Here is a 25,631-nt window from a genome sequence, read left to right on the forward strand (position 1 = left end):
AACATGAGAAGGTTTAGGGCGCACTTGACCTTCTGGTCAGCAGGACAAGAGCATGTGAAGAAACAACCCTCCACATCAGATAGCCACCTCATCACTACAATTGGGTCCCTGAACCTATCAAACTCCGGGGGCTTTGTATTGTCGAAGTCTCAGTAATGCAAAGATCTCTGCCCTCGAATCCATGCCGTAGAAATCGTCGCGATGGTTGCAGCAACAATAACATCAGAAATATCAGCCTACCGATCATCAAAGAGCTCAGTCATGGCGGTCTTGATATACCCAAACATCTCCAACGTAGACCTCTGGACAACAGCAACCACCTCAGTGGTGATGATCTCCCGAATCTGATCAGCAGTCCACCCTGGCCTATCATGGCCATTCGCTCCAGACCCGGAACCATATCCTCTCGTAAACACCATACTGAAAGTAAACCAGAATATATCAGAAATGCCACAATACACATTGCTACAATCACGAGACAAGACTAACTGTTAGGGTTTGTGACTTCCTTGCTACGTGTACGAGTCTTGTGATTTCAGTAGTATGGGCCCATACTACCTTCCAAACTTACCCATATTTGTCTCAAGAGTCACCACAACCGCCCAACACAATACAACAACTATGATACGCATACATCCTATCCTTTCTCTCTCGAGAGTGGCTAAAAATTCCTCATTTTGCCAGCTGCTCACACATACTCATCCATGAAACTTCCACCAACCCTGTAGCACTCGTGTATTCTAATCATACATAACATTGGATCCTATATATAGTTCAATACTTGATTCTATCCTAAGACCACAACCAAACAAGGAACAAGAAATAAGGCTAAACTAAACATTATCAAGCTATAAAATCTTATTTATGTACAACTATGATGTATACACTAAGAAACTACAGTAGTGATGTCAATTTCATAAAAGAAGTAACCCTAGGCTATCAGGCATCATACATTAGTCAATTCTATCATTCAATTCCTGAATATCCCTACCCTATCACTAGCATGTTGTTTTATCATAAAAATCATAACCAATAACAGTGGTGTAACTTGGGGTATACTTTCTTACGTCGACTGATCATACACATTATATCCTTCCATGGTTACTTTTAAAAACAATTTTGAAGACCATTTTTTTAATTTTTACAGTCCCTTAGTTTGAGTTTGGATTCACACGAATGTTGTCACACCCCCAAACCAAGATGGCAGAAACGTCCGGGGGTGGATGACTTTCATGTATTGTATCATAACAGTTGGATAATGGTAAAGAAAGCAAAACATGACCATCATATATATAATTGAAAAAGTTACAACATAGTAAGTGTTACATGTTTCAAAAGGAAATTACAATATGATGACAAAAAGACTTGTTTGACGCATTAGCGCCCCATCCTCAAAAGCGGGTGTTTACCTGTTTTACTGATTTCCTGAGAATACAAGTTGTTTGAAAAAGTGTCAACAATTAAGTTGGTGAGTTCATAAGAGTTTATATGAAAATAGTAAGCCTTTCCGTAAAAAAAAAAGATATTGTGTTTGTTTCCAGAAAATCAGATATTTTCTAATAATGAAATGTAAGTCGTTCACATGTGAAATAAGGGTGTTTGTTCCAGAAAATCCAATATATTCTAAAGAATGAGATGTAAGCCGTTTACTAGTAAAATGATAATGTTTATTCCAGAAAATCCGATATTTTCTAATGAATGAGATGTAAGCTGTAAAAGTTTCAAAACCGAAATGTACCAGTGTTTTCCATACATTAAAGTAGTAATATATAGTTTTATTCATAGATAAAACCGTTTGAAGAATCGTATTTCCGTGTAAATTGTACGTATAGTCGTCATATTGTAATTTCCTTTTGAAATGTGGTGTCTGCCTCGTCGTTCTTCAGGCGCCGAGATATTTATGACATTTGTCACCCATAACCTGCCGGTCTGGCTATAGCTAACAACCAGGGTGTGGGATCATCAGTCCTGTATAGATCTATACAAAAGTATCACGCCCTCGTATCAGAGGTTCAGGTTATAAATACAGGACTTGCGAATATACCTCGGCTACGTACGATTGAAGACAGCGTCTCACAATTTCCATTCAACGAGTATACGTGTTTTTGAAATGAAAAACGTTTGTAAATGACATTATCCAATATTTCCAGGATAACGTCGAAGATGTCGTAAAACAATTATATATGCACTTTATATCGTTAACACTTTTCGTAAAAATGGTAACATAACGAACTTATATTTGCGTTATAACAAGAATATTGTTGTGTGTTACTTGTATTCCCCCCCCCCCCCCCCCCCCCCGAAAACATAAAAAAAGTCTTGAAAAATATAGGGGTATGAACTCACCTCGAGTGTGATAACGGTTTTGATAACGGAAAAGAACGGTGAACTTCGATTTAGGACACGAAACGATAGTCGTATCCTAATGTTTAAACACATATTTATGTGTGAATATTTGAAGAACCAATAATTTATAAATGGTATAAACACTAAATTTGATAGATACTTACCAAGTCTTATAACTTGTTCTTAAGAAGAATGATCTCCTGGAGTATTTTTATCTTGGGATGAAAGTAGGACGTTCTTTTTTACTGGATGTGTTAAATGATAGTAAATTCTATGTAGTATCTTAAGTATGAAGCAAATATGAGGAGGTGATGTTTTCATTGGTAACTGAACCAAATCACATTGGGAAGCTGAATTACGATAAGATAGCAAGATATTTAAGGGGTTTACTGTCAAATTGCAAGTGTTTACTCCCAAAAGAAAAGAGTTTATGGCCAAAGGAAGGGTTTACTGCCAATCAATGACCGAAATCAATCCAATTCACTCACAAATTAGAGATTTCGGTCCTAATGGACCAAAAAGATGGGTTTACGGCCCAATTGGTTTGGGGTTTCGGCCATAATGGGCTTTAGGCCATGGGTTCACGGTCCTATGTGAGCCCATGAAGGAGTTTTCGGTCCTAATTGATCACATACTTAAGGGTAAAATGTCTAAAGTCAAATTCACTAATACCTTGTAATTCATTTGACTTTTGTTGACCCTTTTTACTCCTTAATGTCTTGTTAACTTGTATTAGTTTATTATAACTTAAACTAACATGGGTTATCAGTACACATACTTAAATAAAATCCATATAAGTATGGTTCATGAAAGTCGTATTTCTATTGCATCAAATTAGATTGTGAATCTACTGGTACATGGTTGAAGTTTTAGACATGGTTTGTTCTAGGGAAATTCCAGTTGTGACAAATGTTCATCCAGTTCACTCAAACCAAGGCTATGATACCAACTTGTAGCATCTCAAAAATCAAGGTAAATTAATTTTTTTTAAAAACAACCCATTAACCATAAAATGTGTACAAAAACCATTGTTTCAAAAGTATAATCATAATCAGAGTATCCCAAGATCCAATATCATTAAATAGGAAGATGTGAACGATCACGCCTTCGCTTTCCCACGATCCTATGAAGTACCTGAAATAATAAACTGAGGTCGTAAGCCAACGCTTAGTGAGTTTCCCCAATGTACCACCACACAACATGACAAACAACAACATGCATACATGAGCCTTCAACATTACTGGACCGCTGCACCATGCCTTCAGCCTATCTGGACTGCTCTTCGGCCCTTCGGTCTAACTGGACCACTATGCAGGCCTTCAGTCTATCCGGACCGCCCTGGGTATCTTGGCCCTCATCACCAGCTAGTCCGCCTTAACCCAGTGAACCATAACATGTCGAAATATACAATAACAATCAATAATCAAAAAACATAGGTAGTCCTACAGATCTACTAGTCTAACACATATCCAACAACTTTGGTAGTCCTACAGATCTGCTAGTATAATCACAAAACCAGTAAGCACATATCTCATCATAATAGCATACATCAACCATGATATGTTATCTAATGGGCCGACCTTGGTACCTTCGACCCATAAGTATAGTGATGAAAACTCACCTCTCAGTCCGAACAAATAGCTGAATAGGTCTCTGCTCTGAATATCAACTCCACCCATCACCTATTCATTAAATAATGACCAGTCTCAAACATAATTCAAAATACCCAAAATACCCTTTGGTCAAACCTAGTCACAACCAAAATTCAAAAAGTCAACCGACTTAACTTAGTTGAGTACACTAGGTGTACTTAGCCTGTACGCGGGGCGTACACGAGCATTGACCAAAAACGGGGACTTGACCGCGTACACGAAGCGTACCACGTGGTACCCCCAGCATACGCGCCTGGCTCTAATCCCATCTTATTATGAGCTTAATACTTAAGCCCTTACGTCCAAATTACAGATCCAGACCCCAAACGTTGTCCTTGACCATAAAGTTTCCAACTTGATGGTCTTGTATGGCCATTAAGTGCTAAATACCAAAAACTTTATCCTCTTAAGCCATTAAGACATTCAAACTCATGCATGGAAGGGAAATAATGATCAAGACCACATTTTTATGCTTCTAAACACTCCAAAACGTCTAAAAGGACAACTTAAATGGATTGGAGTAGCTCATACTCAAAATACCAAACTAATGGGATAAAAAGAACACAAACTTTGTGGCTAAACTTGATCAAATCATAGCTTCATCAAGTTCAAATCTCTTTACCTCTAAATGATGCCAAATGATGTTGTTATTCTGGATCTAAAGAGTCTCACTCATCCAAAATGATCTTCTCTTCTTCCTCTCTCATTCAAGGGTACCAAAACAAACACAAAATGCTCAATAGTGCTCTAAAAATGGATTAGGGTTTGCTTGGGGACGAAGGTGGGTGGAGGCTGATGAAAAAAGGCAGGTTGGGGACTTAAGGATGCTTAAATAATGTTCAAACCCTAAAAATTAGGGTTTGAGGTTCTGGCACATACGTCCAGCGTACTCTATGTACGCCCAACGTACGTGAGCTTCATCCATAATTTACAAAAATGACACTATGGGCCATTTTGCAACACTTTTCATACACAAAGGCTAAAATGCAAATAATCTTCATACTTAGGGTTAAAATTGGAAATACCTCATCATCGGTATGCTACATAGGTCTTTTAAAAAATATCAGCACGTTTCAGCATCTTGAATTTCAACTACCCTTGTTAAGAATTCAACCGAGTCAAGAATGAATTGTTAATCCGAGTTAAGTATGTTGATCCAAGTTAAGTATGTTGTACTCATCGTACGATCAAATCATTCTACATTCATGTTCAATAATCATACTATGCAATATAATACATGCATACATTATTGTTAGTAATCTTTCGTTATTCCAGAGTTGTGCAACGTGTTTCACTACATGTCATTTCTGCTTGAGGAATCTAAATGCTCTCTCTATATCCTTTATATCATATTTTTTTGTAAACATCTTTGTTTTTTCAGTTCGACGTACCGCGTATGCAAGCGCAAAGCCTTCGCAAATGTGAAGTAATATGGGTATATTTCATCACAAAGGTAGTAACCATGTTTGTACTGTTGAAGAGAGTGTCTAAGGTCATTATATATTAGTAAAATTTCTAATAATAACATCATCCTTTTGGGTTGCCTCATGACCTATTTGAGGAATTAGAAGAAAAAGATTTAAGGAGAATCATCAGTTTATTAGTTTATTATTTTTAATAAATTAATTAGAAACTATTTTGAAATTAATTAATTCAAGGGGTTGAATATTAATTAGTTAAAAGTTAACTAATTGAAATATTCCATAATCCCTAAGGATAAGGAGGATCTTGAAATTTGCATACATCCCACATCGGATTGCAGCCACATTTGAGTTAAGGATCGACAACCTATAAATAGGGTACTAGGGATCATAACATGCTTGCTCGTTGGTTTGAATTTTCACATCCTCTCTTCCTTCCTCTCATTGGAACGATTTCATATCCCTCTCGAGTGTTTGTGGAAATTTCTCTTTCTAGTTTTCTTTTGGTTCTCTCTTTGGAGTATTGGGTGTGATTCCATTAAAAGATTCTATTTTGGATCCTTACATCAAATTAAGGTGGCAAGGACAAGATCGCAAGCCAGAAAGTCTCTAGTTGCTAAAGAGGTATGTTATGATATTCTATCTAGTAGTTGCAGTAATAGATTGAAACTTGGATCATTATAGGTTGCATGTACACATTTGAATTTTGTTTTAGTCTTACGTTTACATATTCATGTGTATTGAATGCCCTATAACCCAACATGTACTAATGCGCGTTCATTGTGAAGGACATATTAGGTGCTTTCCCGGTACATATGTCGTTAAAAATAAGGTACTGGCCACGAACTTTACGATCATTGTTAGATCATGAAACCCCAAAGAACGCATGTCAAATCTATAAATCTTGATATACAACATCTTCCAGTATCTTAGTTGGGCTCACCTATATCACCTCCGGTATATTGACCGTGACACAGATTTGGACATTTTCCCCACACGCAATGCGCACAACCAAGGTTAACGATCATTCCTGGTAATCCATGTCTCTCTTCATGTGCCAAATATAATTTCTCAATATCATGTGTAGTAGGTTTGCGTAAATATTCTTTGTGAAAAACCTCATAAACACATGTGCAAAAATGATCTACACACTTATTTGCGGCCATCTCATATACTTTCAGATACTCGTCTGATGCTATTGGGTTTTGAGCATTACATCATTCCTATAGTGCACATGCAACCCTAAAGCTTTGGATCTAATTTTTCTCTAGTTGTACATGCAATAATAATCATCCAAAGCTATAACCCTAAACTAGCATGCATAAATCAAAATTTATATCTAATACATAGGTAGAATCTTACCTTTCAATTGTAGCTTGCTTGATCTTCAACCTTTGAGAACTTAGCACCTCAAATGCAATGCCTCTAATAGATCACAAACACCAAAAGCAATGGAAGAATATTAGAGAGAGGCGAGGAATCACAATTTCAGTTGGTACTCTTCTTAGGGTTCAAGTCCCGAAAATGGGAGTCCCAAGGGTTCCTTATATAGCTGAGATGCTAGGGTTTCAGTCGAAACCCTAATCCAGTTGCTTAGTCCTTAAGCTGCCCATAGGATCCTTCCATAAGGCCCATTGGACGAATTCTTTGTGGACTCCCACATAAATTTCGTCCATGCCTTCCTTATGGACCCTAAGCCCAACTTTGTAACTATCTTATAATTACAATACCAATCCCCTTAATTTAATTAATCTCTTTTGACCACAAAATTAATTCTAAATTAATTCTTGACCAATATTAATTAAATAATATGATTTCACTTTTAATATCTTATTCCTATAATATATTAATAAACCATAATTAACCTCTTTCTCCATAATTCATCCATTCAAGTTGCTATGGTGAAGGCAACCCAAAAGGACCATGCTACTATCGGGTCAAGTACATACCAAATATAGTTATGGGCTTAGACACCTAATCCAACAGTCTCCCACTTGGTAAGTCTAATAACTATAAATGCAAGTACGACTTCAAAATCCGATTAGCAATCGTAGCTCTCAAAAGCCGCTGTCAAACTCTGACACGTCCTATAAATAAGGGATCACGTAGTCCTCCGTTCTCAAGATATCATGCAGACAGATACATGGAACATAGTCATACTTATTGTCTAGCAGTTTGTTTCCCGATTTCTGATTTGTCTGACATAGAACTTCATTGAACACATCAATTTAGTCCTGACCGGGTCTGGCACATAAGTCAACACAAAATCATCGAGGGGCCCAAGATATCGCTTTTAACCTCTTAGGGTAAAAGGAACAGATAAACTTTGACTTATATGTTTGTACTATTTACTCATTAAATCGTACACAACAATACGTTTTATAACATCAAGTTACTGATGCGTTTACGCATTATCAATGCACAACCAAATTGTAAATAGCAACTCATATATCTCGGTTTAAAGACTATACGATATTATCGTCTCACAATCACTCGTGATTAATTCCATGAAGTGATTCATGTGAGCGCGGGTTTAATCCAGTACTCAAATCTTATTTTAGGAGCACTCATGAACGTTGCAGCAAACTTTTGCTATGTCTAAACGCTTAGACAATCTACAAGCCAATTCATGATAGTCTTGCCTTAATACCTACTTCCAAAGTATGATCGACTGTGGATGGTTTGAATAATCATATTATTCTGGAAGTCAAAACATGCAAAAAATGAAACAATAGTAAACAATTGACACAAGACAGTAACTTTACTCATAAATAAAACTCATTTATTTAATCATCAAATGTCAATTACATTTTATCTATTACAAGTTTCGAAAAAGTTATCTAATCACTAAAACTAATATCGTCCTTCAGCCCAATACTCCTAGCATGTTGCAAGTGCTTAACCCTACTCAGTCCCTTCGTGATGGGATCTGTTGGGTTGTCCTCTGACAATACCCTCTTCACTACGAGGAGTCCCTCTTCTACCCGATGTCTAATGAAGTGATATTTTTTGTCGATATGTCTGGATCTGCCATGATCCCTCAGTTCCTTGGTTAAGGCGACCACACCTTCGTTATCACAGAAAATTTCCATAGGCTCCTTTATGGCACGTACAACTCCAAGGTCTCCAATGAAGTTCTTTAGCCATATTGCCTCCTTCGACGCTTCGCTCGCTGCTATGTACTCTGATTCGCACCTTGAATCAACTACAGTCTCCTGCTTGGAACTTTTCCAAGTCACTGCTCCTCCATTTAGGGTAAACTCCCAGCCCGACTGAGAGCGAAAATTATCTTTGTCGGTCCAAAAATTGGCATCACTATACCCTCGCACTCTCAAGTCATCACTGCCACCGAGGATAAGAACCCAATCCTTAGTCCTCCGCAGGTACTTAAGAATGTTCTTTACCGCAGTCCAATGAGCTCTACCAGGATTCCTTTGATATCTGTTGACCATGCTCAAAGCGAAGGCCACATCAGGGCGAGTACACCTCATAGTATACATGATCGAGCCAACAGCGGAAGCATAAGGTACTCGACTCATTTCTGCTATCTCAGCTCCGGTACTCGGACTTTGAGTCTTACTTAACTTGGTATTGCTTTGGATTGGTAATTCCCCTTTCTTGGAATTCTCCATGCTAAAACATTTCAATACTTTATCCAAGTAAGTACTTTGACTAAGTCCTGTTATTCTCTTACTCCAATTTCTCAATATCCTTATCCCCAAAATATAAGCAGCTTCTCCGAGGTCCTTCATAGCGAAGCACTTCCCAAGCTAGGACTTGACCTCCTGCAAGGTTGGGATGTCGTTTCATATGAGCAGTATGTCATCCACATATGAAACGAGAAGCTAACTATACTCCCACTGGCTTTGACATATACACAAGACTCATCCTCGTTTCTTGAAAAACCAAACTCTTTGACTTTCTCATCGAAACAAAGATTCCATCTGTGAGATGCTTGTTTTAATCCATAGATGGATTTCTCAACCTACACACTTTATTAGGGTGCTTCGCATCAACAAAACCCTCTGGATGACTCATGTAAACATATTCAGCCAACTTCCTATTTAGGAAAGAGGTTTTGACATCCATCTGCCATATTTCATAATCATGAAACGCAACTATCGCTAACATAATCCTTATAGATTTAATATTCACTACTGGTGAGAAGGTCTCGTCATAGTCAACTCTGGGAGTTTGAGTAAAGCCCTTCGCAACCAATTGTGCCTTATATGTGTACTTTCCCATCCATGTCGGTCTTCTTCTTGAAGATCCATTTGCACCCGACCGTCTTACGACCTGGTACATTGTCAACCAAGTTCCAAACTTGATTGTCATACATGGACTGAATCTCGCTGTCCATCGTCTCTTTCCATTTCCCAGAATCTGGGCCCGCCATGTCTTCCTTGTAGTTGTTAGGATCATCCATATTTATTAATGTACTATCACTAATAAACGTATCACCTTCAGTAGTAATATGGAAACCATAAAACTCAGGTGGAACGCTAACTCTACTGGAACGTCTAAGAGGTAAGGACTCGTCAATCGGTTCAACAGGAGTTTCCTCCTCGGCTTGAGTGCCAGTGTTAGAGGTTCCTTCATCGCTTGACTCTTGAAGCTCTTCAAGGTTAATTTTCCTCCTACTGTCCTCTTGGCATATGAGTTCTCTCTCTCGAAAAACCCATTTCCTCGCAACGAATACAACATTGTCACTCGGTCTATAGAAGAGATATCCAAAGGACTTCTGCGGGTAGCCGATGAAAATACATCGCTCACTGCGAGGTTCGAGCTTGTCGTGAGTCTCTCGTCTTACAAAAGCCTCGCAACACCAAACCTTGATATGTGCTAATGAGGGAACCTTCCCTGTCCACATCTCATGAGGTGTTTTGGCAACCTTCTTAGTTGGGACTAGATTAAGGATATGGGTGGCAGTCTTTAAGGCATACCCCTAGAATGAGATAGGTAACGAAGCACGACTCATTATGGAACGAACCATGTCCAAAAAGGTTCGATTGCGCCTCTCAGCCACACCATTCAACTGCGGTGTCCTAGGAGGCGTCAATTGCGAAACAATTCCACATTCCTTAAGATAGTCGTGGAACTCGATACTAAGATACTCACCACCTAGATCGGATCGGAACATCTTTATCTTCCTGCCCAGCTGATTCTCCACTTCTTGTTTAAACTCTTTGAACTTTTCAAAGGTTTCTGACTTGTGATTGATTAAGTAGATATACCCATATCTGCTATAATCATTGGTAAAAGTCACGTAGAAACGGTTCGCATCCCTTGTGGTGGATCTAAAGGGCCCATATACATCTGTATGTATGAGATCCAATAAACCCTCACCCCTTTCACAAGTACCAGTGAAGGGTGACTTGGTCATCTTTCCAAGCAAAAAAGATTCGCACGTGTCATCCGACTTGAGGTCGAATGACTCCAACACTCCATCCTTTTGGAGTTGGGCTATGCGTTTCTTGTTGAAATGTCCAAGATGACAATGCCACAAGCATGCTTTGTCCAAACCATTGGACGTATCGATATGCAACACCTTATTTCCTAAGTTATCTAAAATATTCACAATTTCATATACTCCATTACAAGGCAATGCTTCAAAATAGAAAGTACCATTCAAGAAAGCATTAATAGAACTAATTTCATTATGAAACGAAAATATATAACCTTGTCTGTACAAACCATGAAAAGAAATAATGTTTCTCACCATTTCCGACGAGTAGCAAAAATCATTCAAATCTAAACCTAACCCACTACTAAGCATTAAAGAATAAACTCCAATATTGGTGACAGGAGACACTTTCCTATTCCCCATGATCAGGTTCATCTTCCCATGCTCCACATCCCTACTTCTTCTTAGACTCTACAAATCAGAACAAATGTGAAAACCACATCCTGTATCAAGGACCCAAGAAATAGCATGTGATGATTTGTTAGATTGAATAGTGTATATACCTGCGAAGGTGGGATTTATCTTCCAATCCTTGATATCTTACAGATACTTCGGGCAGCTTCGTTTCCAATGCCCTTTATCGTGATAGTAGAAGCACTCTGCATCCTTCGGATTGGAAGAGGGAGTAGCAGAACCACCTTTGGTCCCAATAGAAGAGGATCCATCATGGGAATTTCCTTTGTGGCTCTTAGAAGGAGCCTTCCTCTTCTTCCCTTTCCCTTGTCCAATTGCCAAGACAGGGGCAGTAGCAGTAGGAGTAGATGCAACAGATTTGCCTTTAAAACTACTCTCAGCAGTTCGTAGAAAGGCCTTGGAGCTTGCTTAGAGTGACCTCCTCTTTGTTCATATGATAAGTTATACGAAACTGATCATAACAAGGAGGCAAAGAATGAAGGATAATATCTATGGCCAACTCTTCATCGAAGTTGACATTTAACTTCAGCAAGCGGTCCATAAACCTCTGCATATTTTGTAAGTGGGCAGTGATGGACTCTCCATCCTTCATCTTTGTAGTACTCGTGGAGGCGATGATCTCATACCTTTCCTGCCTCGCACTTTGATGGTAACTTTCCATCAAATCTTGGTGCATCTCATATGGATAGTAGTCCTCGTAGGACTTTTGGAGTTCGGCAGTCATGGTCGCAAGCATGATACACGACACCTTTGTCGCATGTAACGCCCATAGATCCGGGCTAGTCAATTTAGAGATAATAGGGGTCGAAGACGACTTTTTGACAAAAGATTATTTAGAATAAATAATCTTAACCAAGTTGTATAATACGTCTCAAGGGTTCCATACATATAAAGAACGTTGAAATCCGAGTTATAACGAAGAAGTTATGGTCCGTCGAAGTTTTATGGCAAAATCGGCACGACACCGGGAGACGTAAATAGTGAATTTACGATGGAGGACTTTTTAGCCTTATAAATCTAAACAAAAGTTGTAGTATACGTTAAACCGAGAACATACAAAAAAAGAACGCCTAAATCTGACTTCGTATGAGGAAGTTATGAATTTTCTAAGATTTGGCTTAGCAGTGCACAGCCCGAAACTCGAATTTTAGATCGAGCGGTTTTTGGCCTACGCGACCTAAATGAGAATTGAAGATCTCATTAATAGGAACTCAACGTTAAAAAGACAGATGAAAACAGAGTCCGTATGTAGAAGTTATGAATTTTACGCGAACATTTAACAGTATAATCTCCTCGTACTGTTAAATTTAAGATCGGTCGAGAATTAGCCGACAGAGTCAAAACGAAAATTGTAGATCTTATTTTTACCTACGCGTGGATATAAATAGCGTCAAAAACAAAGGTCGTATGTGAAAGTTACGGATTTTAGAAGTCGGAAGTGTGCTGTGCGAAAATGGGTGATATGGCACAATCTTGGCTATTGCTTTCTCCCCAAGTCTTGCCACTAGATGGTGACACGTGGCACCAAGTTCAGCCATTTTTCACCCTATAAATAGAACATCTCCCACCATTTCTTCACACCTTTCCCATTCTTTCTTCTCTTTACTCCCTCTCTAGAACCTCTCTCTAGCCCCGAAACCCCCCGAAAAGCCTAGGGAACCTCCCTAGCACGAGGCGGAAGCCTCAGAGTGCTCGACGGCTCCGAGAAGAAGAGCTTTTCGGCTCGGGAACGCTGCTCCAAGCAAAGCCCGGTTTTCTATAAAACCCGTTGTAAGTGAGCTACGCCTACGCTATTTTTAATATAGCTTTTATTTAATTATAGTAACGTTATTAGGAACTTATAATAAGTACTTGGGCTATTATTATAGGTTATATAAGTATTGTTTAACGCTTATATAATAGTAATAATAGCTAGACTATTAATTAGTCTCGGCGAATAATAGACTAAACTCTAGTGGTAATAATACTAGGTTTCGTCGAAGGAAATTATTTTTTTTAAGAAGCGAAGCGCTATCTGAGTTCAGAATCACCACCTTTTCAAGTGAGTGCATAGTTACTTTCATCTTACACATAGATATGAAATATTTTATATAAACTACGTGCTATGTGTGCATATTATCTGAGTACTTGTTGTCTATGTTGGATGAACAATTTTATACATGTTTTAAATGATTTAAACTGTATATATATATATATATATATATATATATATATATCTACGATAATATGTTGGGTAAAACATGGGTAGATGTAATAGATGGAATATGAGTTGGATGATGAGTTGAGAGGTGTTATAGACCACGAGGTGAGTGTGATAGGTGGACGATGTGAGAAGCCTTTCCCAAATGATGGCCCCGTCATCTAGCAGAGTATGGATGACAACCACAGACTATTCTAGACAGTCCAGTGGAACACTAGCAGGCTCGCAACCTGTAGGTGTTGTGAACGATGTGTTCACCCGGTGTACTCTAAACCATGGCGATCATGCAGACTTGGTGCCTAAACCTTGGCGATCATGCAGACTTGGTGCCAAAACCCTGGCGACTATGCGGACTTAGTGCCTATTGTATAAACCCTGGCGACTATGCAGACTTAGTGCCAAAACCCTAGCGACTATGCGGACTTAGTGCATGTTGTATAAACCCTGGTGACTATGCAGACTTAGTGCCTAAACCCTGGCGACTATGCGGACTTAGTGCCCGTTGTATAAATCCTGGCGACTATGCAGACTTAGTGCCTAAACCTCGGTGAGGATGGACTTCGTGCCGAAGCCTTAGGATGATCCTTAGGAATGAATGAACGAGGAATAGTTGATTCTTAGGGTAGATCCTTAGGAGTAAAGAAGATAATGGGGATGGGTAATTGGGTTGATTGTTTGATGTTTAAACATAATAATTATATTATTGTGGGTTGAAAACCCTATGTACTCACCAGGTTTCCCAACATGACCCACTCCAGCTTATTTCTATCACAGGTGTCGATATGAAGTTACATTACACTGAGAGATTTAAAAGAGATGTAACTCACTAGTGTAAATGAATGTAAGTTCTGTTTATGCTTTGTTTCTGTATTGACGATGACATCCCAAATGTTTTAAAAATGAATAAAAGTACATTTATTCGGAAATGCTTTGATAACGTATTTATCATGTTTTACTGGGAACAAATTCCGCAACATTTTTATTAAAAGAAGTACTCTGATTTTTATAAAGCATAAACAAAATCGGTGTTTTCTGGCCGTGAAAATGGGGATGTCACATCGCGTCCCTCTCATGAGCATCATATTGAGCGATTTGCTCAGGAGTAGCAGTGTTATGGTCGATTTCCTTTAGCTCCTTGTCGATAACATACTCCTTGTCCTCGTAGCGGGTGACCATGTGAATGTTGTGAATCCAATCGTTAAAATTGGATCCATCAAAGATCAGCCTCCCACACAAGTTCATGAGGGAGAAAGAGCAAGAATGGTTGGAGCCAGAAGCGTTGTTGTTTGTGGTAGACATCTGAAAAGAAGAAGAGACAAAGTTTAGATTAGATAAGAATCCCCAATTTAATACCCAAATGAAAAATTAGGGCTAGGACCCAACATAATTATTTACAATTCAGAAAAGGGATGTCTTAATCTAATTACAAATAATTTGAAGGTACGTAAATGACAATCTACCAATTTCCACCATGAAAAACGAAAAAGAATATTAAGTTTTAAATGAATTGAAACTCTTAGATTCTTTTGAGATTCATTGAACTTTTCAATGACATGTTTAAATCTCGATTAGGCCCTTCAAGTTTGTGACTGGGATACCGAGGATCACAAACAAAGTGTGAATAACCATGAAAATGTGCTTGGTACTCAAGATGTCATTTATCACCTAATCAATGTGCCGGTTAATCACACACGCTCCATTAATCTATGATAAACATAGAGCTACCCTTTGCCACCCTTGGATCTAGTTTTTCTCTAATTGTACATGCAATAATAATCATCCAAAGCTATAACCCTAAACTAGCATGCATAAATCGAAATTTATATCTAATATATAGTTAGAGTCTTACATTTCAATTGTAGCTGGCTTGATCTTCAACCTTTGAGAACTTAGCACCTCAAATGTGATGCCTCTAATAGATGACAAACACCAAAAGCAATGGAAGAATATTAGAGAGAGGCTAGAGATCACAATTTTGGCTGGAACTCTTCTTAGAGTTCAAGTCCTGAAAATGGGAGTCCCAAGGGTTCCTTATATAGCTGAGCTGCTAGGGTTTCAGTCAAAACCCTAATCCAGTTGCTTAGTCCTTAAGTTGTCCATAGGATCCTTCCAGAAGGCCCCTTGGACGAATTCTTTGTGGACTCCCACATAAATTCCGTCCATGTCTTCCTTATGGACCATAAGCCCAACTTTGTAACTATCTTATAATTACAATACCAGTCCCCTTAATTTAATTAATCTCTTTTGACCACAAAATTAATTCTTGACCAATATTAATTAAATAATATGATTTCTCTTTTAACATAATATTCCTATAATATATTAATAAACCATAATTAACCTCTTTCTCCATAATTCATCCAGTCAAGTCGCTATGGTGAAGACAATCCAAAAGGATCATGCTACTATCGGGTCAAGTACATACCAAATATAGTTATGGGCTTAGACACCTAATCCAACATATGCATCATAGGCTATACCACATCCTAAATACCTAAAAGCAGCCATACATTTATGTATAGTACTAAAGCCCATTCTACCTCTAGCATCTGTTTTTTGTCGGAAATATTTATATTGCACCTCTAAAACCTATTAAGACTTAAATGACGCTCGAATGCTACATCATTATGAAGACAATATCCGCAAGCTAATAACGTACCAAGAGTTCATGTGCGGCTTGCCGATCTCAATTGACAACTGTTTTTATATTACTAACATTCATACAATCTTCATTGACAACCGTTCTTATATTACTAACATTCGTATAATCTTCATCCAGTTTGTTTTGCACAACATTAAAGAATGTTGCGATAAACTCCTCATCTTGATCTGAATCAAAATTTACAAAAAAAAAATCTATTCCACATTAAATTTTTGCATAACATTTGAATTTTTTTAAAGAAAATAACAGTTGCACATTAAATGGAGGAGATGGATTCTTGTTAGTCTTCTTCATTCATTGTCTACACCACATATCACCGCGGCCACGACGGTGTATGAACGATCGAGATGGTGTTCACCATCGTGGTCGTTGCCACCTGGAACATGAAGGGCCTCCGTTGAAGGTACCTAAGAAGGCCTAAGGTAATGGGATACTTGGGCAACATTCCCTTTGGTCCCTAGCATCCATCCTAAGCCATTTTATTTTTGTCTACTTCCCACTTGTTGCCGTCCACCTTTATAAATGTGTAGCTTTAGTTTAAGGTTAATGTTTGGGGAAACCTTATAAAAACTCAACATATTTTCTTCAATGTCTTAAAAACAACTATATTATATATTTGTACGTTAAAACCCTTATATTTTTTAAAATGTATCATTTAAGGCATCGAGCTCGGTATATTCTAGATAACCGAAAATGCTTAAAATGTATTTGTACGAGAAAAATCTCAGAAAAAACCAACGTATTTTCATCAAATGCTTAAAAAAACCACTATATTATTTTTTAGTGCACTAAAACCCTTATATTTTCGGAAATTCCTATTTAAGGTCTTCTGACCTCAGAAAAACCTAATATATTTTCATGAAAAGATTAAAAAACCATTATATTATTTTTTTTTAGTGCATTTAAACCCTCATAGTTTTTAAAATTTTTTTAATCTAATGATTTGTAACAATCAAAACGTTGAGAATCGATTACATAGCATTTTCGGCTATCTAGGATATACCGAGCTCGATGTCTTAAATGATAAAATAATACAATAAGTTTAAAACAAAATTATAAAAATAATAATTTTTTAAAATATCCTTATGACATTGTATTTTATTTTAGTAAAAATACCTTTGACCATGACATTTTTATCGACTATTTATCTTGTTAAAATGGTATTTTATGAGTTTTTGGCTTTGACTTCTTTTTTTAATGGTGTCGTATTCGAATCTTACGAACTTTTCCAACAATAACATAAAACAATGGTAAACCAACACTAATGACAAACTTACTACCTCTATTACGAGCATAACGACAATACAGTGGTATAAGGTGGTCCCAATAAAGATGTTATGTTTCATTTGGAGAGCTGTAAGAGGTAGAATACCCGCAACCGCTGCTTTGGAGATGAGGGGTATTAAGGTGAATTCACTGTGGTGCAATGTGTGTATTGGACAACAGGAAAGTGTAGACCATGTTCTCATCGACTGCCCGTTTGCGTCTAGAATTAGAAGCAATATAATGAGCTGGTGTGGTGTAACGCTGGATCATAGTTTAATAAGGAATACTAGAGATCTTCTTCACGTTATATCGGCATGGGGATGTTGTCCGAAGAGAAAGAAACGGCTAGCTATCATATGTTATGGAATGTTATGGAATCTATGGCGGTTCCGGAACAAACGATTATTTCAGAAGGAAGGTACCTCACTGATGCAAGGGACTGAATGTATTAAGACAATGGTTTTTTATTGGCTTAAACATAGGGGTAAAAAGATAATATGTAATTGGGACGATTGGTTAGTGTCCCCTTTTATTGGCTTGTAATCGTCTAACTCTTTTGTATGTTGCTTTGGGTCCTCTTCTAGTTACTTGCTAGTTGAGGTTTTTCCCTTCTTTAATATATTTGTCGTTTCCAAAAAAATATTAACAATGATCATTTGGAAATGAAAATAAAAAAATAAAATAAAAAATAAGATTTTCTAATATTTGTCCTAAGGGTACCTCAGAATCATTAATTGAAGTATTAATTATGAGAAATATTACCATAATTAAATATGATAAACATTAATTAATAATAACATTCTTTATAATTAATATATTTTACATTTAATTATGATAATATTGCACAATGTTTATCATATTTAATTATCATAATATTTCTTATAATTAATACTTTAATTAATGATTCTTATATGTGCCCTTAGGATACATATTAGAAAATCCCATAAAAAATTATGCTATCAAGAATTCAAGACGATGAAAAATGAAGAATAGTATAACTCCCTAAATCATGATGCAATCGTATTACACACTCCTATAAATAATACAAGGTACAAGTTGTAATATGGGCCGAGGCTATACAAGATAAGTGGGCAAATACAAATACAACAGAAATAAATAAGATGATGGTACGCTGAGATTCATCCTTTAAATTGTCATAAGAGTAAAAGAAAAAGAAATTGACTTATCACACTAATTATTTTTTTATTTATTTCATATTTGGGTTATTTTTTTTATATCTGGGTAACGAACTTGTTAGAAATGTTCATATATGACCATAATGACTGGCTGTAGCAAGTTACAGCCGACCATATTGGTCATTTGTGAACACTCTCAACAATTTCGTTACCTAGATATGTAAAAAAAAATTATCTAAATATGAACAAAATGAAAATGTAATTATCCTGATAATTGAATTTCTCTTGAGTTTACAACTTATCATTTGGGAAGTGTGATTGTTTTTCAACATCGTTTCATTACCTACCAACGTTAGGAGATGTAATATTTAACGTTGTTTCATTACCTACCAATAGGAGCACATATTAGCGATACATGACCAAAGACTAATGAAGGGAAAACGCAGCCATAGGAGCACATATTGTTGGAGGAGGCAAACCGGGAGAAGAAATTCACAGCGATCGTCGGAAGCGATACAATCCAAAATGGGAAAAATCATGAGTTTTTTTTTTTTTTTAGATATGTTTATATTTTCTTTCAGTTGTATATTAATTAATTTGCTTTAATCATATTATTTTTATTTAAACTTTTTTTTTCTTCGTAGTTCGTATATGTATACATAAACTAATCTTATAATTAATCTTGTTATATTTATTTATAACATTTTTAGGAGCCTGAAGATCATTAAATTTCTTTTGTTGGGTATGCAAGTATTGTATTCAAGGGTATGCAATATTAGTATTTATAATCGCTATTTTTAAAAACCTTTACACTTTTATGAAAAAAATAAAGATATATAATTTCATACCGTTGCTAAGTTATAATTAAGGGAAGTGATTCACTCCGTCCGTATTGTATTCACTCCGTCCGTATTGTATTCACTCCGTCCCACCACAAAAGTCAAAAATTATTTTTGAATAAGCAGGCCAAAAGTTACTTACACTTTTTTCACTTTCAGCCCTAGACTTGTATAAGTCATATTTTACCCATAAATCAAAAAATAAAATCCCATCAAAACAATAAGTATTAGGGCATTTATGCACAAGGACGCGATTTGTGATCTTGTAGAACCAGCAAAGATAAGATATCCAAAATGAAAGATCGTGAATTTACTACAGCATATGATGTAATGATTCGTACTTATCAGGTGGTACTATTTAAGTACTTATAATTCTGTACACGATGTCAAAAGATCATTATATATGCAATAAACACCGGATTACTTATAAACCACCATTATTTGAGGTTGGGGAGGAAGAAATACCCAAAAAAAAACCAAGGAAAAGGCACACATACAAGAAAACACATACAAAAACGGCCTCATCGAACCTCAATACACATACGATCTACAAACACTATACTATTCTAACCCCATTGCCATATTGTAAGCAAAGCTGTTCTTCTTCATCCTTATCTTCGATCCCATCTTCTCCACCACCGATTCAGTCGAACGACCACCACCCTCCTCCTCCTGCGATCCGTCACCACCACCCTCGCCCTCCGGAATCTCCTCGTCTCCACCACCTGGGGATGCAGAAGCCGCCGGCAAGATGGTAGTTTCCGTCTGAGCATCAGTAATCTCCTTTAGCCTCTCTTCGCTCATCCCAAAAGCAGTTGCAAACTCCGGCCCCATCATGGTTTGCAAAAGAGAACCTTGACCCACCAAGAACTGTGGCCTGTTGTTTCTTGCCGACGTTGAAAATCCAAAGAACACAAATGGGTTCGATCGTGAAGCCACCTGGCAAAAAGGAAAGTATCGTGGAATCCAAAACACATCACCTTCGTTCACTTCAGCATTCATGGCTAACGTCCCATTTGGAAACACAACCTGAATGTTTCCAGTTCCACTCAACACTATCCCATACTCTATTGCTGTTGGATTAATATGAGGTGCCATCATCGATCCCTGCAGATTGAGATCATATAATCATATTTTACGTTGGTTCAAATTCAAAAACGAAAACGAGAGGTGAGATGTTAGTTTATATATACCGCAGTGAGATTGACAAGATAGACTCCGAAGTCGGATTTCTTAAGTGGTTCATAGTCGTTTTCGTTGACCTCAATGCTCCATCCGTAGTCGTTTTTAAAATCAGGTTTCCGGTCATAGATATTGTATGAATCCAACGACTTGCTGTCACCTTTCTTCCTGTTTACTCCGAACATGGAATTTACAAAATCAGTCAACGACCATGTCGTCTTCTCTCCTTCGTCGTTTTTCACACGTACTTGAACGATTCTCTTCATCTGTACTTGCTTCTCATGCTTTCCTTGATCCAAGAATCTCTTCCATATGCTTGGTTCCTTTTCAGACTCGCTGTCGGGTTTCAAGTACACAATCGCTCCTTTTCGTCGACTTGAAAGCAACTCACCGACTGTATCATACGACACCTATCAAACAAGAAGTCAAGAATGATCGCAAATCTAGCTTAATCCAACTACTACACAAAGCAATCTGATGGATACTCACATTAAATGCTGTCGATAAAGTTTGGATATCGAATCCGGCAAGCACTGAAGATGGGTTTGCTCCTCCTCCAATGTAAAACGACTGCAACATAATACAGTGATGATGACAAATATGACACAAGTAAATCGAAATCAGGAATTCATTCAAATTTGGGTACCTGAAAAGCACTCCAATCGGAGCTCTCGGAGGTGTCGATGCTAGTGATGATATGGAGCCTCTGACCCTCTGCAGTATTTACGATATAGAATGCTGAACCAGCTTGGATTCTGTACAAATCTCCAGATTTCAGATCTTTTTCAACGAAATCGTCTTGATAGATCGACCCGATTCTGGCCTCGCCTGCAAATTAAACATCGTTTTTGTGTATCAGAATTGGGAAATTAACGAGTACCGAGTTGGGTTTCTAATATTGGAGGTTAATTATATGAACCTAATTCGACGAAGATGATCAGGCTGGAATCAAGATACTGTGGGATGAACATGCTGTTTGGTTCCATTGTTATGAACCCGATATGCATCGGACTTTCTGTGAGTTTTCCACCGACACCTTTCACCACTCTCATTCCACCGGCGTCCGTTGCCACCACTCGCTTTGCGTCCTGCAGTATAAACCTCCTCGAGTCCATTCGTCCCCTCCTACTACCTCCACCGCCTCCAGCACCACCACGACCAGCTTCTTCCTCCGGCGGCATCTCCCTACTCCCACCACCACCACGACCACGTTGAGACTCCGGTGGCACCTCTCTCCTTCCCCTTCTTGTCTCCTCCCCAGCGTCACCCTCCCACCGACTTCCACCTTGTCCATAAACTCCGATCACCAGTATATTTGACACGACAACCGCTAGCAGCAAAAACACCCATAGTTTCGATGAACTTTTTCCCATCGTTGAACTTTGTTTCAGTGGTTTGAGTTAGAATACGAGAGTAGTTTAAGTAGAAGTGGTGCGGAGATTGTGCGGTGGGCACGTGTCAGCCATGCAAATGTTTTGGGACATGGGTGGCATTTGATTAGTATAGACACACACACCATCAACCTAATAACATGGTCTTTACTCATGAATACACTTGCACACTTGGCGCTAACTTCATGTACAAAAACCATGACTATTTTGTGTACCATTTTAGCAGGCACATTCGAGACTAAAATAATCTTTTATAGATTGGTGTTAAGTCGTGACGATTTTGTCTCTGATCTTTGATAAGAGAATTAACTACGAATCAAGATAATCGGATAAATTAGTGTTAAATATTTCGTAGTGTTTGGTATTATATAAAAGACATTAGTCATTTGTAGGTGGGAAAAAGGAATAGTTACATCGAAGTACACAATTAAAACAGGGTTTTGAAACCATAAATTACATTTTATATGAGATTTATGTTTCCATATACTATCAACACTAAGAAAACAAAACAATGTCATCAAAAAGTTTACTCTTTCAGGTCTAATACGATCAAATGCACATTTCTTTTCTGAAGTCTCAAGGACACCACCACGCTGAAGAAATGATCACATCCAAAACACCCTTTTGAGCCGAAAACCAAGAAGCCAGATCCAACATCCCCTTAATAGGGGTGGTAAATCGGGCCACCGTGTCGCGTTTTTTTCTGACACGATACGACAAAGTTTTATGTAACACGAACACGACACGGCACGATCTCGGGTTTTTTTTAACTAACACGAAAACGAACCGATTAAAAAATGACAAACACGACACGACACGAAAAGATAACATGAAATAACAATTAATGTATTTATTTAATTAATATTTATTCATATATAACACGAAAAACACGACAAACATGAAAAACACGACAAAAAATGTTAAATCGTATCAAATTTTGAACACGAACACGACACGACACGACGTCATGTTTTTTACACTTGACACGAACACAAATTCGAATTTCAGTTTCGTCTCAATTTCGTTTCGTGTCGTGTATTTTTGTCGTGTTGTGTCATCAATTGTCACCCCTACCCCTTAAGGTCACATACCGAACGCAAAGTTGAAATATCAAGATCGCACCATTGCCCAATCATGTCATAGCAACTATATCAAAAGTAAGACAATGAGAAAACCCACATGAATCAAATACTGGAGAACATAGATACAAATCCAAACTTCAAAGGAAATAGTCTCACGAACCGCCTCACTACAAACATAGGTCAAACATCAGTCTATAACTCAAAATCCTCAGATTGACCAAAAGTCAAACCGGTCAAAGGCCCTCGCACCGCGATTACTACCTTGATCACATCACTGTCATAAAATGACAAAACATACACGAACCCAAATGACTTGCGGCCTATCCTTGGTCACTTTGTGATTCCCCTCGTAGAACCCATTTGTCATTAGACACTTAATTTATTCAGCTTAAGGATTAGATCTTTAGATCTGAATCTCTCAAGGAACTTATGGATAAAGTTTCCAATTTTATCCAGATTTATAACCCAAACAAATCCAATCTCAAACCCTAACTCATTTTCACTCTAAAAGGTCCTTAACAACTCTAGAATTCACTCATAAACAAATCAATGGTTCTGGAGTTCTCCAAACTCCAAGAACTACATAAAAGAGGCTAAAAATCAAAATCTCCCCCAAAGTCTAAATCCAAGCATAAGACTGAATAAAAAAAATGAACTATACATCTTAAAATGATAGAGAAGTGGCCAGAAGGTAGAATCTTGAGCTAGAAATGACTCCTTCAAGCACGACAACAATCTTGATCTTCAATAATCTCTCTAAACACCACAAACTCTCCAAGAAGAACAAAAGGGGGCTAGGGTTCGATCTAAAAGGTGAAGGTTGAAGACTAGAGAAACCCTAAATAGGGCCCAAAGCCCGAGACTTAGGTTTTGAACCCAGCTGCCACCGTATCGCAGTCCATACCTAACCGCGCCACAACTTAAGTGGCGTGGCCGCGTCGCCGCACATTAATGTTTGCGCTACAACACACTGAAAATCCTACCTCTCAAACATGAATGAAATTATTTCCAGAACAAATTATACCTGGAAAATAGATGTTACACTAAACATGGTTCACATTATCCACGTTACTACCACAAATCGAGAACAACACATTCAGAACATCAATACTACAACCAAATAGATTATCTTTAGTAGGAAGATGATTCAAAAAGACCATTTAATAAAAAGATATTCAATTTGATAGGGATTAACAAATTCCACCTCGTTTGTATTGCCACAACGTAGAGGGTCATTATATATATATATATATATATATATATATATATATATATATATATATACATATATATATTAGTCTAACTAAGCATACAATCATATCATAGGCAAACAAACAAACAGGCAAGACTCTACTAGTCTAGCTAAGCATCAATCTTATCATAGCACTACACAGACATCCTACACACAACGGATCCCATAATAACATAAGTAGTACAATGAGAAAATCAACTTAATCTGAAGAGCTAAAGACACACTAACTTGAGTCCTCAAAGAATTAGTTACATGCAAAACCTAAGTCAAATAAAGATCAAACCTCACTCTACAACTCAAACCCTCAAAGTTTGACCAAAAGTCAAACTCGTCAAAAAAAAAGTGAACGGTGAATAGTTAACTGGTCAAAGTCAACGGTGAATAGTCAATGCGTCGTGGCCCAGCTACCGGCCGAGTCGCGATTACATGGTGACAAAAAAATTATGATTCCCTACACAGACTCGCATCACGACCTGTCCTTGATCGCTTCGCATTTTTCAAGGCAGAAGCCTTTTTCTTATTAAGCACTTAAACCCTTCAGACCAAGGCTTATACTTTCATATCCAAATTACAAGGGACTTGATGGATAAAGTTTCCAATTTTATTCAGATCTATGCCCCAATCAAACCTAAACTCATAAATGGTCTAAAATGGCCAGTAACTTGTACATGGTTCAAAGGGATCCCTACATGCCCGATTTGTAACACCCCGATTCTCAGGTATCGATTTTATATAAGAATTATCTTGATTTCAAGGTCTACTCGACGAGTTGATTGCCCTGCTCGTCGAGTAGCAGCGGGTTGGTCCACGTGTTTTAGTGACCTACTCGCCGAGTCTAAGAAGGGACTCGACGAGTAGGAGTTGGCAGATAAAACCCTAAATCCCGGGGTATTGCATCCTATTTAAAGGATCATTGGCCTTCCCCCAGCCTCCCCTTTACAACTCATTGGCACTCTTAAACCCTAAATCGCGTGTGTGTGTTTCTTTGGTGTGATAAAGCTTGGAAGAGAGATCTTGGTGATGAAAACTTGGAGGAAACAAGTAAATTTGAAGCTAGGAACTCGTGGGAAGCAAAGATATACATCAGTTGACACTCTCTGGAAGGTATTAAGCTGTCTCTTTGGCTCATCTCATCTTTAACCTCTTTTTGGGTGGGTTTTAGGAAAGGCTTTTGTGTTTGAGCCAAGATCTGAAGTTGCAACTTCAAATCTGGACTCCCTTTGGTCTCTAGATCCATAAAGGTAGCAAATTTGGCAAGTATGAGCCTTCCCTCAAGTGTTGGAATTCATTTCAAGCTTAGGTGTGTCATTTTAGGGCCTTAAAG

The 25,631-nt window shown here is 37.8% G+C and overlaps 1 protein-coding gene across 1 annotated transcript; it reads right to left on the bottom strand.

The window, feature by feature from the left end:
- Positions 1-236: 236 nt before the first annotated feature.
- Positions 237-21,955, bottom strand: LOC145121746 (RmlC-like cupins superfamily protein). Its single transcript, XM_079057447.1, has 6 exons — positions 21,502-21,955; positions 21,229-21,410; positions 21,072-21,152; positions 20,594-20,992; positions 19,972-20,507; positions 237-420 (listed from the first exon to the last, which is right to left on the bottom strand). Exons 1-6 carry the CDS (start codon positions 21,953-21,955, stop codon positions 237-239), a joined length of 1,836 nt encoding a protein of 611 aa, XP_078913573.1.
- Between the last annotated feature and the right edge of the window lie 3,676 nt (positions 21,956-25,631).

The sequence above is a fragment of the Lactuca virosa genome, chromosome 6 (genome assembly GCF_052849685.1).
Source record: "Lactuca virosa cultivar CGN04683 chromosome 6, Lactuca_virosa_CGN04683_v6, whole genome shotgun sequence".
NCBI classification, from domain to species: Eukaryota; Viridiplantae; Streptophyta; class Magnoliopsida; order Asterales; family Asteraceae; genus Lactuca; species Lactuca virosa.

What these genes read in the sequence shown, in the direction of transcription:
- LOC145121746 (XM_079057447.1), bottom strand. Translation starts at nt 21,955, where the DNA reads ATGGGAAAAAGTTCATCGAAACTATGGGTGTTTTTGCTGCTAGCGGTT. An exon ending in CCGATTGGAGTGCTTTTCAG is followed by an intron (nt 21,153 to 21,228) that starts GTACCCAAATTT and finishes ATTATGTTGCAG; the next exon opens with TCGTTTTACATTGGAGGAGG. An exon ending in ATCTTGTCAATCTCACTGCG is followed by an intron (nt 20,508 to 20,593) that starts GTATATATAAAC and finishes CTCAATCTGCAG; the next exon opens with GGATCGATGATGGCACCTCA.